The 13,621-nt window shown below is 54.9% G+C and overlaps 4 protein-coding genes across 4 annotated transcripts; all 4 read left to right on the plus strand.

Annotated features, from left to right (window-relative positions):
- Nucleotides 1-87: 87 nt before the first annotated feature.
- Nucleotides 88-570, plus strand: HRG_08386 (uncharacterized protein; the record flags this gene model as incomplete). Its single annotated transcript, XM_044866857.1, has 2 exons — nucleotides 88-121; nucleotides 362-570. 2 exons carry the CDS (start codon nucleotides 88-90, stop codon nucleotides 568-570), a joined length of 243 nt encoding a protein of 80 aa, XP_044717744.1.
- Nucleotides 571-3,179: 2,609 nt separating this feature from the next.
- HRG_08387 (integrase core domain-containing protein) lies at nucleotides 3,180-5,235 on the plus strand (the record flags this gene model as incomplete). Its single annotated transcript, XM_044866858.1, has 5 exons — nucleotides 3,180-3,199; nucleotides 3,434-3,587; nucleotides 3,634-3,996; nucleotides 4,046-4,393; nucleotides 4,828-5,235. The coding sequence occupies 5 exons, from the start codon at nucleotides 3,180-3,182 to the stop codon at nucleotides 5,233-5,235; spliced, it is 1,293 nt and encodes a 430-aa protein (XP_044717745.1).
- Nucleotides 5,236-8,730: 3,495 nt separating this feature from the next.
- On the plus strand, nucleotides 8,731-10,575 carry HRG_08388 (centromere DNA-binding protein complex CBF3 subunit; the record flags this gene model as incomplete). Its single annotated transcript, XM_044866859.1, has 8 exons — nucleotides 8,731-8,887; nucleotides 9,036-9,125; nucleotides 9,199-9,338; nucleotides 9,401-9,536; nucleotides 9,605-9,876; nucleotides 9,964-10,120; nucleotides 10,365-10,405; nucleotides 10,504-10,575. The coding sequence occupies 8 exons, from the start codon at nucleotides 8,731-8,733 to the stop codon at nucleotides 10,573-10,575; spliced, it is 1,065 nt and encodes a 354-aa protein (XP_044717746.1).
- An 838-nt stretch (nucleotides 10,576-11,413) lies between these two features.
- On the plus strand, nucleotides 11,414-13,504 carry HRG_08389 (uncharacterized protein; the record flags this gene model as incomplete). Its single annotated transcript, XM_044866860.1, has 3 exons — nucleotides 11,414-11,753; nucleotides 11,826-12,639; nucleotides 12,685-13,504. 3 exons carry the CDS (start codon nucleotides 11,414-11,416, stop codon nucleotides 13,502-13,504), a joined length of 1,974 nt encoding a protein of 657 aa, XP_044717747.1.
- Nucleotides 13,505-13,621: the final 117 nt, after the last annotated feature.

Below are 13,621 nucleotides of genomic sequence, written 5' to 3' on the forward strand. Positions count from 1 at the left end.
TATAGATAAGGTTATGGTACCGATATAAGGCATATAACAGCCTTACTAGGTGTGACGGCCTAGCACCGTCACACCCCCTTTGCATACATGACCCACATGTTGCTGAGCCAACGGCCCACACGTACGGAAGGCATATTTAGGGAGAGGACACCCAGTTGTATTGTTCTGTTCTCCTTTCTCTTCTTCAGAGCAGAATCTTCGTAATAGAGTCCACAGCCTTCTGGCTCAGTCCGTGACCGTCACACTATTCTGCTCTCTACCACGCCATCGCTGCCGAGCGATTCATAAGAACGCCACGACTTTACCCCATGCCAAGACTGCGCTCGGCCGGCCCACTTGAACAGGACACGGCCCTCCATAGATCGCAGCTCCCACGACCCGTCTTACCAAGCATCGAAGATCAAGACCAAGACCAAGACCAAGACCAAGACCAAGACCAAGACCAAGACCAAGACCAAGACCAAGATCAAGATCAATACCAAGACCAAGACCAAGACCAAGACCAAGACCAAGATCAAGACCGAGATCAAGACCAAAGAAACAGTTCAGGGACCATCGAATCGCACATAACCATCCAGGAAGGACAGGGACCTAAAATGGCTGACAGAACCAATCAGGAGGGCAGCAGCGGCTTGTTCACCGAATTGTCTCCCGAGCAGAGACAGCAATTAACCGACCACATCAGCCGAGAAGTGGCCCGTTTGGTCGCCCAAGTACGAGTGACCGAGCCAAGAGACAGCCAATATGGTGAAGATGAAGTCAGCACACCAGGCCAACGGGAAGGAACAGCCTTTGACGACCGCGAAGAATTCCGGCCGTCAGGATATGCGGCCCTTTTAGCCTTCCGGAGATATGAGTCGATGGATGGCACCAACCCAAACTATAGAGAGGGACGGAAACGTCGGGGAGAGAAACCCACCATGTTCTCCGGCGAAGGGACTCCCTCGTTTGAAAGCTGGATTAAGCAAGTAGAGGGCAAGTTCGAGGAGGACAACGATACTTTCGCCTCTGAGAAGACGCGGATCAACTTCGTGATTACGCGTCTCGAGGGCACCGCGTATAAGACCGTAGAAGGACGCCACCACTCGCTGACTCGGCCTTTCACAACATTGGCCGAACTAATCCAGGTCCTCCAGACAGCGCACACAAACCCAAACAAAGGCGCCGACGCCCGCGCCCAGCTGCGTGTCTGCAAATACGATTGGAAGAAGGACTTCAATATTTTCTTGGGAATTCAACTCCATGTACGAGGCGGCGGGTACCAACCTTCAATGCAGAAACAGACCCTGTGGGACTCTCTTCCTGCTCCGGTCAACCAAGCGGTGGTCGAGAGGGTCTACGATACGAAAGTGCGCTACGAGGACTTCTGTGAGTCAGCACAGCACCAGGTGTTCGTGGCCCGCCACAACTTTTCCGAAGCGCAAAAGAAGCGCAACCACTCTAGTAGTAGTGGTGCCCGAGGGGTTCGGAACAATGGCGGCAACCGTAACAATGCCCGTGGTCGCCACCGGGAACAAACTGGCAACGAAGGGGCTAGCCGGGAAGCTGGAGGGAACCGTATCTCCGAGGAAGAGAGGAACGTCGCCGCATCAATAACCTGTGCTACCGGTGCGGAGAATCTGGGCATATCGCCCCATTCTGTCGCACCCGCAACAACAACACCCGGAAAGGCAACCACGAAGACCGTGGAGAGCAGGCGGCCCCAGTCAGCGCAGCGACAACCAACACCGCCACGGGCAAGGGCAAGGTTTGCGACCCAGACTCGAGCAGTTCGGGTCGGAAAACGAGTAGGCCAGGACAAAGTCTCGTTCCTGGCCGACTTGGTGTCTGTGATTGGAGCGGCGGATTTGGACAGACTCATAGGGGGCAAACAGCTGACAATCTCATCTCGCCTTAAATTGAACAACATGTCTATTCTCATTCGTGCCCTTGCAGACACCGGAGCGAGTATGTATCTCGCCATTAACCATAGGTTAGCGAGAAGAGCGGCCTCACAACTTGGGGCCCAGAGGAAGAGGCTTGATCAGCCAATTCACCTAAAGGATTACGCGGGAGTCAAGCACAAACACCCGATCAAGGAGGTTTTTTTTATGGACTTCGAGATTGATGGACGACTCCTAAAGAACTTACCATTCTTGGTCGTCCGGATGGACTACGACATCATCATTGGCAGGAAATGGTTTGAACAACACAGGGTCGCCGTTGCGCCTGGACTCAGGAAACTTCTCTGGTCATCAGGACGGGAAGGCGCGACGAGATTATCGGGCCGAAGACGAGACAGTCTGGGGAAGCCGTCCTGGCGAAACCCGACGATTCCAACCACGCGAGTCGACGCCGATAATCCGCAGCAAATCCGCGCTGTTTCCGGTACGGAGCCTATCCAAGGAAGGGGAAAACGGACGACCAAGAGGACGTCATCCGTGACTGTGGTCGCCTTGCTACCGACCAGCGTCTGGCCGGCCAGGAGAGCAATGCCGGCGGGCCGCCAACGTGTTCGGCACAAGCGCAAGCCCCAAGAATTCATGAACTAGCGTCTCCGGGAGCAAAGGGGACCCAAGTCGACCAGAGTCAATTGCCACAGGATGGACCACCCCACGACCACGACTCTGCAGGCCGACGGGGTGGTTGCCAGCTTTCTAAACCCGCAACAGGACCGGGAACTTCAGGGCTGCTGACAGCCCGCCTTAAGGGAATTCAGAGTGCATCGCGCCTCGGAGAATTGGCTCGAAGAAGTGTTACGGTGGCTCACGTGAACCCGCAAACGCCAGAGATGCCTAAGGTACCACCGAAGGACACCCGCCCAGTTATCCCACTTCCACGGGGTGAGGATGACGAGACGGTCCGCCTGATCAAAGAGAAACTCCCGACCCCGCTGGGCCATCTGGCTGGATTTTCTCGAAGAAGGAGTCTAACCAGTTGCCTCCTCTCCGCGGCCCAGGGAGGGACATGAAGATCTACCTGACCAAGCCATTGCCAGAGCGTTCGAGAGGTGTCTACCGCAACCCACATCATCTAGACGAACTACTCCGAAAGACGATTCAAGATTACCTGGACAAGGGTTTCATCGAGAGCTGCTGGCCTGGATTTGCCTCACCAGCCTTCTTTGTGCCCAAGGGTGACATGGGCATGGATTGAGATTCGTGATCGACTACCGGGACCTCAACGACGCCAGTGCAAAGATGAAGTACCCCATGCCTCTGTTAGAAGATACCCTGGTAAAACTAGCAAGCGCCAAGTTTTTTACAAAAATCGACATCCGTCAAGCCTTCCATAGGTTGCGAATGGCCCTCGAAAGTATGGATCTGACGGCATTTCGGTGCCGGCTGGGAACTTTCCGTTGGAAGGTGATGCCCTTTGGGCTGACGAACGGCCCAGCAATCTTTCAATGCTTTATCAACGACTGCCTGAGGGATATCCTGGACATCTACTGCAGTTCGTACGCCGACGACATCCTGATCTATTCAGAGTCGGCCGAGGAAAACGTGCGCCAGACCGAGGAAGTCATTCGACGACTGGCAGCGGCAGGCCTACAGGGCGACATCAAGAAGAGCTCCTTTTGCGTCACCGAGGTGGATTACCTCGGGCTGGTGATTAAGGCGGGAAGGTATCGCCCTTGACCCTAAGAAGAAACAGGCCATCCTTGAGTGGAGGCTGTCGGACCTAAAATCTACGAAAGCCATCCGATCTTTCCTCGGATTGGTTAACTTTGTCCGACGCTTCTCGAAAGAAGTAAGCGAGCTGGCGCACCCGCTCAACGAGCTCCTAAAAAAAGGGGCAATCTTCAAGATCGGCAAGCAAGAGGAAGCGGCTTTTGAAGCACTCAAGGAAGCCCTGGTCCGAGCTCCCGGAATGGGCTTCTGGAAGATAGGCGCCCTGACTCGGATAGAGACTGATGCGTCAAAGCATTCGGTAGGCGCCACCGCTTTACAACAACAGAACGACAACTCATGGAAGCCGGTGGCCTACTTCTCCAAGACCTTGTCGTCAACAGAGACGGTATGGCCTATCCAAGACCGAGAATTCCTCGCCATCATCCGCGCCCTAGAAGAGTGGAGGCCAGAGCTGGTTGGGGCCCTTTGAAGTAGTAACGGACCATGAAGCTCTCAAGTACTTTGCGACAAAGCGGGTTTTATCATCTCGACAAGCCCGTTGGGCACAGATTCTGTCGGAATTTGACTACAAGATGACATACCGACCCGGGAAGGAGAACATAATTGCAGATGCCCTGTCCCGGAAAAGCGAGAACTTCGAGACCGTCAGAGCCAGAGACCTGGATTCCCGCACCATGGAACTGGTCCCGAACGATCGGGTACCCGCAGAAGTTCTCGAGGAGACACATGTCGAAGCTGCTCCCCTAGACATCGCGGCAAATTCTGAGGACCGCGGCCCAGCAGTACCTGGGGAGGCACCAGCCGGAGTGTTCCTTGTGGAGCTGATTGTCCGGGAAAATGAGAAACAGATTCCCAAGGAGGACCGGCGGAAGGGAGATCGTATCTGGGTGCCGGAGTACTCGTCAGAAGGGCTCGCACTGCGAACTGCCTTAATCCGGGAAGTCCACGAACCCAAATCAAGGGGTCATCCCGGAAGAACAAGATGAAGGCGATGCTGCGGCCGTTCTATTACTGGCCACGTATGGATGAGGATCTCGCGCGCTACGCACGCAATTGCCAGGCATGCCGTAGGAACAAGGTGTGGAAAGATAAGTCACCTGGATTGCTCCATTCGTTGCCCGTCCCAGAGGAACCTTGGCATACCGTGCTGGTGGACGGAAAGGACATGCCGAATGATCGAAATGGATTCGACTACGTTTGGACGTTCATCTGCAAGCTGAGCAAGCTGATTCTCACGATTCCGGGGAAAAAGACAGACACCGCCGAAAGACTGGCCAAGCGATATTACCGCCGCGTGTTTGGTCACCTCGGTCTACCGAAGATTTGGCTCTCGGACAACGGACCACAGTTCATTTCGAAATTCATGGCCAAGGTCAACGAGATGACGGGAACAGAGCACAAATTCGGCAGTGCCTACCATGCGCAGACTCAAGGAGGCGTGGAGATTACCAACCAGTATCTTGACCAACGCTTGACGTTTTACGTGTCGTATTTTCAAGACGATTGGAGTGAGCATCTGGCGGCGTTAGACTTCGCGCATAACTCCACGCCGCACGACTCAACAGGCATGACTCGATCGAGGCCTCCCAAGGGCGAGCACCCCACGCGGCTTTCGTTCATATAGCGACCGACAAGCAGGTCGGGGATTGGACCGACGCCCAAAGGCAGCCAAGGACTTTGTGAATCGAGCCAAGAAAGTTTGTTCGCTGGCAAAAGGAACGTGGAAGCGGCTCAAAGGCGCCAGGAACGATCAGCCAATTTGAAGAGAAGAGTGCCCGATTTTGATGTCGGTGACTGGGTGTTTGTTTCGAAAAGGGCTGGTCAACTGACAGGCCAACAACGCGGCTAGATTCTAAGAACGCGGGTCCGTTCAGAATCGTGGCAAAGGGGTCACTCATTCGAGCTGGACCTACCCAAAGGCATGAGGGTGGCAAAGGTGCTGCATGCCGACCGGTTGAGAAGGGCTGCGCGAGACCCGCTGCCGGGACAGCAGGTGGAAGCTCCGCCGGCCGAGATGATTAACGGCGAGCCAGAGTACGAGGTGGCGAAAATATTGTCGTCAAGGATCTCAAGGGAAATTACAGTACCGAGCCGAGTGGGCAGGACAGGACCCTGACGAGCTATACTACGACGCTGAAGGGTTCAAGAATGGTGCCGCAGCTCTCAGGCGGTTCCACGACGAATATCCCGAGGCACCTGGACCGCCTGTACGATTGGCAGAATGGCTGCTAGCCGCTGCGGAAGACAGGTGGGCAGAGAGTCACAACGATGACAACAAGGCTGTCGGCCGTGGGCATGAGCGACGGCGACTGCGACGACACTCGTGAGGAGCCATCTCCACCGTTGGTGTTCGACGGCTTTAGGGGGGGGGTAGTGTGACGGCCTAGCACCGTCACACCCCTTGCATACATGACCCACATGTTGCTGAGCCAACGGCCCACACGTACGGAAGGCATATTTAGGGAGAGGACACCCAGTTGTATTGTTCTGTTCTCCTTTCTCTTCTTCAGAGCAGAATCTTCGTAATAGAGTCCACAGCCTTCTGGCTCAGTCCGTGACCGTCACACTAGGTTTCAAGAGGGTTCGAGCGCACTGACTACGATGGTATTGGCGGGCTGCACATACGCCGTACAATTGTCTCTAGGAATGTAGACGAGTTCGCGGGCAACTTGTAAAGTTAAACTAGATATAATACGTACTGTCGTAGAGCTTGAAGCCATGGATTTACTCGTGCTCGAACTCAGGCCGACAAATATATTTAGCCTAGTATAGAGAATAGCCTTATATGGATTTATAGCATCTCGCATCGGCGGACTATTTTAGCCATGTCAACCCGCATTTTGGTAGCTGGACAGAAAGTCCTAGTGGCGGGACAAAAGGCTTCGATGGAAACTCTAAGCGGTGTACAGGACATTGTTAAGCGTGAGGTTTTGCACCCTTGTTCCAGTGGAATGGAAAATCATGGAGGAAAGAGGAGCATATCAAAGCCTTGAAGAGAGAAAACATATATAAACCTTGGTTTCTAACTCGATATTTTGCAGGTCTCACTGTCATCAGCCGAAATATAACTCCAACTTCAGCTTCAAGTTGCCGTCAACCTCCCACAAAATGCACTTTTTCAAGACTGTTCGTAACTTTCGCCCCTTTGTGCAACGACGATTACTGAAGTTCTGTGACAGCTTGCCCTAGCTACGGCAGTATCCATAGCCGGGGCCCAGTCGACCGCCAGGCCGGTCGTCAACAATATTTCGGCTGAAGCTTCTAAAATCTCGACACTGAATTACACAGGCCCCAAATGCAGCTCCGCAGATGTACATACATGTGTGGTAAAAAGGGCCAAGTTGTGCAATTGTTGCCCCAACAAGACCTATTGCACCAGCGAGGAGGCGGTACAAATGATGAGCTGCCTCAGATACACAATCGATGGATGCGCAATCGAGCTATGCCAGTGAGCCTATTTGGGATATCTGAATTTATATCTAAGCTGTAGAGGGTTCCGAGACCAAATGGGGATCAGCTGCTCACTCAAGAGCAGTCTGGGTTCTATTGATGCATCTATCAGCCAGCACTCTCCTCATAAGACGACTGGCCACAACATTGAGCGCGACTGAGTGGCTGGCGCCTAGTGCAAGCCTGCACGTGTAGCAGTCCTTACGTTTGGAAGTACGAGGCATTGCAGTCGACAGTGAGACACTCACAAGGCCACGAATCATCAGAGCTTGTCTGCCGACTCATCCAGGTCGTGATACCGTTGGCTCGGCTATTGTCGAGTACTGTAGGCACTCCTGCCTTTCATCCTTGGCTGCCACTTAACACTGGTATCGCTAGGGCAGCTATCTCGCCTCTATTTCGTACAGTCTGACTCAAACATCCCTCTTGTCTTATTAAGTCAGTCAAGTCCCATTATTCACGGGCCGACAGAGTGAGTACGGCCGTTTCGAGGTCTGCACAGCCAAAGATATCACGGTCACATGATAAATGCGAACTTGCTAATTCGAAGGTAGGGTGGTTGAATGGCTATATGCTTTTGAATAATGTGGTGTCACAGGTCCCGGGGCCGGCTGACCGGTCATCCGGTAATCGGATTACCGCCCCGCCCCACGCAAAACCATGTCGTTTTCGAAGGCCCGGCCCTGCGGGGCTGGCGTTTTCTTAGTCGGATTACCGCCATCGGACGGCAAAATCGAAGGTCCACGCCCGCGGGGCCTGCGCGAGACCTTCGATTTCGGTCTCGCTCACGCGCGTTGCGCTCCACCTCCTCCTCCCACCTCCTCCTCCACCTCCTCCATTGCCACCGTCGCGACGGCGACCGCCTGCACCATGTCGAACGCGATAGAGGATCCCCGGGTCAGGGCGGCCATTGAGCACTACCTGTTAGATCTGGAGAACACCCAGCCGAAGAATACGAAGCGAAATTATCGTCCCAAGCAGGAAGAATGGAAGGCAAGCCCGCATGCGCGCCCTGCAATCTTCATGTAGATCCATGCATTGACCGCCTCACAGGAGTGGTGTCAAGCCAACTGGCCTGCGATCCCGGACGTTTGGCCGGCCTCGGTACCACAGGGCCAACAGCTACCGGGAGACCTGGTCGATGAAGGAAAGCTCTTGCTCTTCATGAAGGAGGTAGTGGCATCACGTCCTCCAAAGAAAGGAAAGAGGGTCGCCGATGAAAGAAAACGACACCTCGAGGCTCAGGAAGCCAAGAGGGCCGTGAAAGACGCAGAGCACCATCAGGTAACAGATGTTGATCACGGGATGTGGTCGTCGGACTGAGCCAGCCCATCATACTAACACCCAGCTTCCCCAGCAGATACCATCGTTGTAGGCGGCGGAGGTAGCGAATACGAGTCAGACTCCGACTTGGAGTTGTATGAGTCCACGCTCAAACTACAGTATAATACTGTACGGGGCTACGTCTCGGCCATACAGAAGCTTTACGACGAGCAGAAGAGCCGGGAGTCAATCCTGCGGCCCGGCCACAGGGTGGCACTGAAGGCGCTCAAACGCAGCATTCTTGCAACGACTTGGAGCCGGAAGAGGAAGGAATACATGGACAGGGAGTTGGAACTCTGAGAGATGTGTATGCGCCGGCGCAGATACCCGACCACACCAACGTGGCATGGTCCGAGAGGAGAGAGATATCGCCTGCGCCCTGAGGACGCAGGTGGACTTTCTGCTCGGGAACCACATGCTGCTGCGGTCCGGCAACCGCCTGCCGATGGAGTTGGCAGACTGCTTTCCCCTGGACTTACCCAACGAGGGCTTCAAGGCCCAGGGTATACCACAAAGGCGCTGGTTGTCGTGATGAACTGTGGGAAGACCAACCAGCACGGCCGCATGGAGTATGGATCTGCTTTGCGGCATCGAGATCCGCGATCTTGTCTCATCGGCGCCCTCGCGTTCTGGCTTTTCTGGCGCTGGCAGGTAGAAAAGGCGGAAAGGTTTCCGTCTTCCAAAGAAGCGAAGACTGGTATGAAACGAAGGTGCTCCGCCGATCGGCGAAGGAGCCTCAAGGTAAGCGTGATGGCATTCACCGGAATCCCATAACTCAGAGGTGCATCGACCCTTTCACTCACCGAATATACAGCTCCGTTGTCGGGCCAGACTGCCCGAGAATGGACGTCCAGGTTCTACAAGAAGGCCGGCATCAAGGTCTCCAAGGTCAGCCACGCGCCTAGAGTGGCCGCGACGCAAAACGCCGACATGGCCGGAGTGGATGAAGGCCAGGCATGTCATCTGCCCTAGGCAAGCCGCCAACCCCCTGGCCTGGGCTGACCCGAACTATACAGATCCGCCGAGCCGGTCGTTGGAATAACGGAGACCAAATGACCGGCTGCTATCTGACTTCCTGCCTTTCGAATTCGCGAGGGCCGTGGCCGACTTTGACCCTGAATGGTCGGGGTCTTATTTCGTGCCCCGGCCACCGTGAGGCCGCCTGTGGTGCTACTCGTGCAGGTCTGGCCTCAACTCGACAAATGGAAAGAGGCCCACAGTAGCCCTTTCTCAGATCTCGGGTGGAGCAGAACATGGCGCCGGCGCCTTCTTGGAACTCCTGGAGTGGCTTCGAGAGGTGCTCCTGCAGGACGCTGTCTTCCTTCGCGAGTCCTACCCCGACCATCCTATCTTTCAGGATCCGGTCTTCTCTTGCCCCGAGTTTGAAGCGTTCGCCAGCAAAGTTCAAGACACATGCACACGGGACCACGAAGACAGCCATACCACGGTCATTCAAAAAGCGATCCCGGTGGTTGCGGAGAAGCTGCGCACAGTACTGACTCAACAGGTCGCAGCCGAGCAGTTAGCTGAGCGAAGACATCTAGACCTTTTGGGGGCTTCTTACGAACTATGCACAAAGTTGGATGAGTTTGCGCAGGCGACCTACACCGTCACCTTCAGCCCCGGCCAAGGTGCTGCAGGTCAACATGCGGAGATCGCGGGAGCTCATCAACAGAGGCGCCGCGCTCCACGAGAGACGGTCCTCAGGTCCGAGATAGGCCCTTCGCAAGCGGGCGGTCCGACATACGCTCCGCTCTCTAGAGCAGCAGCAGGGAATGGTGCAAGCGGGCCAGGGGCAAGCCCCCCAGGGAAGAGCGCATGGCGAGCCGCCTGGGCCGCGCGAACCTCCGAGCTTCAAGCTCCCCCGTTCTGTCAAATCTGTACAGGAGCTGCTGCGTCTCTGGCGGCAGGGCTGGGGCGAAATGCCTTCTGTGGATTCTCTTGAGCGAGACTGGGGTGCTCGATGGCGGCCATCTGCAGAGAAGAATTACTTTTCCACGCGCAAGATCATCGTCGATGAGGTTCGGAGGCGGCCCAGTCGGACGGCTTAACTGAAGATATCGTGGCGAGGCAAATGGACGAAGAACGTGGACCCAGCTCTTTGGATAAGTTGTTCAAGGCCATCCGAAAGGACAGGCAAGGCGAAAAAGGGACACAAACGTGCGTCGGGGCAATTCAACGTCGGTGGTAGCGAAAAGTCGATGGCGCAGTGATTTTGAACACCCGTCTGATAGAATGACGAGGACCTTGGCGGCGAAAGTGCCCCCAGGCCGTCAGGGGCTGCGTCGCTACAGTCAGCGGTAGTGGCCTGTAGACAGGGTATGCATCCGCTAAGCGCCGCTGTAGCTCCAGCGCGTCAAGGCTAGAAAATGCTTCAAATCACCGCAACCTCGCAACCGACAGGATGTAGGACCTTAGACAGGGTGCATTCTGATCGCACAAACGCAGGCTATCCAGTCGAACTGGTTTTGTCGTCGTCGGTCCCGGCTTTCGCGCTTTATGGCGCTCCGAAGATGACATCAACCCGGCAGAGGTGATGTCAAGGGCAAGCGGGTAATCGGCGGTAATCTGCGGGGTAATCCGCTGACCGCCCACCAAAGCCGGACCTGTGACATCCACTTGATGTCAATCTCACGGGTACTTCAAAGCTCGATGAGGTCCACTTCGCGGTGCGCTCTTCAGGACGCACGTCGAGAATCAGCCTATGGCTCGGCCCATTTTGCGGCTACGGTGCTCTTCCGCATCCTTCCTGCACCACTCTATGCTGTCATACCCCTACGTTTCACTCCTTGGACCCCATGTTAGGGGCGCACCGGAAAACTCAGCCATCACAAGGCACCTTGCCCACACGTGCAGCAGACGACTTGAGTTTCGGCGATGAGATTATTATAAGTCCCGTCAACGCTACCATCTCAGGTGCCCAACCTATGCACAGGTTCGCCTTTCCCCGCAAACTCGTCGTCCATCAAACCGTCCCATCTTGCGTCTCTGCCCCAGCGAGGGAATCAATTCCCAGAACAAGCAAAACCATGACAAAAGCTCGATCCCGAGACAGATACAAAATCGTGCAAGTACGGAATCGGCACCGCCGACGTCTAAACCTACTTCGAATCTGGTCCTGGGAAATCGCCTTGCTCGTCGCCGCCCTGGGGCTCGTCGCCGCAATCGTCGTCCTCCTTGCAAATTTTAACGGCCAGGAGCTTCCACGATGGCCGTACAGCATTAACATCAATACTCTGGCATCGCTACTCACGTTATGTCTCCGCGCTGCCTTGGTTATTGTCGCGGCCGAGATTGTCGGGCAGTCTAAATGGATCTGGTTCCACGGCAACACGCAGCGCCTTAGCGACTTCCAGACATTTGATGAGGGCAGTCGAGGCTTGCTTGGCTCACTCAAGCTCCTGTCTCTCCTCCGCTTTGGCTTATATGGGAATCCATTAGCGGCAGCCGCGGCAGTAACGACAATCCTGAGCCTGGCTATTAGCCCTTTCACCCAACAAGCAATTAAAACAGTGTCATGCGCCCGCTTGACGTCGAAAGCTAGCGCAAGAGTCCCCGTGGCGATTAATGTTCCTGGAGTCGACAACTTTTACGCTATCGAAGACTCGCCAGATATGTACGATTTAGGGCCCAGAGTCCAACGCGCCATGGTTTCCGGCCTCACGAATCCTTCGGGAAACGATAGCGCCATCCAAGCTCAGTGCCTGACTGGGAACTGTACCTTTCCAGAGGCCTTCGAAGTTCCGCATTCAACCATCGGCCTGTGCTCTCAATGTATGGAGACGACGTCGCTGTTGAGCTTTTCCTGGAGAATAGAAGATTTCGCCATGGTTAAAAACTATAACACCACCAATGCTTCGCTAGGCGACCTGACGCTCAGCCTCAAATTTTCGGACACGTGGCTTACTACTGGAAGCACCAACTTATCCTACGCGGAGTCGAGGATGTCTCCCGAATTCAAGGAAGTAGCCCAGCAGGCGTTCAGCAACATCTCTATTCTGACAGTATCCGGGACCACGAGCGAATTCTGCAGGGTGAATCAGCTCCCGCAATGTGTTGTCGCGGCATCCTGCACGCTGTATCCTTGCATGAAAGACGTCAGGGTCAACGTAGTCAACGGCCGGCTCGAGGACCGTGTTGTCAAGACAGTGCCGGCTCGAGCAGCGCCGGAAGTGGGTATCAAACGAAGTTCGTGGTCGATATATCGCCCAGACTATCATGTAGTCAAGAGTCCTTGTGTGGTCGACGGCCAGCTGTACGATGCCTCAAACTTCTCCCTAGTTCCCGTCGACCCGAGTAGAAGGGATTTCGCCAAGGCACGGGTGGAAGGCGAGGTGATGTCCGTGCCGTCGGACTGTCGATACACCATGGGAGGCGACTACCACCATGCCCTGGGGCTCTTTATGCGCAGAAATCTGTTTCATGGAGGATGCAAAAACGGGCTCAGAAACGATTTGAAGGAGCATCTGGACTGCAAGCACACGTGGTGGTTCCATCAATTTTATAACAACGGCCGAGCGTCTTTTGAATCCCTCAGTACTTCGTTTCAAAACATGGCAACCGCTACGACTAACTTTTTTCGAGAGGACGGATGGGGTCCTATCCATAACTTTACCGCATACCATGAGGGGAACGATTCCACCAAGTTCAAGACGTTCCTAAGTGGCGAGATGTGGGAAACGACCGTCTGTATGCGCCTCGAGTGGCCATGGCTGCTGCTGCCGGTGATACTATGTCTCACAACGGTGGTACTGCTGGTCGCAATGCTCTTAGTTAACGCCGCCGACCCTGATCAGCCCGTTTGGAAGTCGAGCATGCTTCCGCTGTTGTTCCTTGGCCTCGACACTCAGCAGGCAGAAGAAACCTTTGGCGCGGTCTATGCGGAGGACTTGGACAGCCTAGACAAGCAGGCAAAGGGCCTAGCGGTGACTCTGGATCTGGGCAGTTCCGGTTCGCGCCCCGGCATAACACTGGCGGACCAATCGATGACCGAGAATGAGGACATCGCGTATTCTGAGGAATTTATCCACCAGCTTGCAGTCGCCATACCTCCGGTGTTGAGTCGCAGTTCCAGTCGTGACGACACTGACCGGACAGCATCTCATACTCCTGGGGCCTAGAGTCGGGACATTGGGAGTTTCATGGTTGTCGTGCGACTATCAACAACTACTTAAAATGAGCAATATGTACGATTGAAGCGTCGAACGGTGATCTTAGGCTTGGTTGCTTGGCAGAGG

The sequence above is a fragment of the Hirsutella rhossiliensis genome (assembly GCF_020360975.1).
Source record: "Hirsutella rhossiliensis strain HR02 chromosome Unknown scaffold00010, whole genome shotgun sequence".
Taxonomy (NCBI): Eukaryota; Fungi; Ascomycota; class Sordariomycetes; order Hypocreales; family Ophiocordycipitaceae; genus Hirsutella; species Hirsutella rhossiliensis.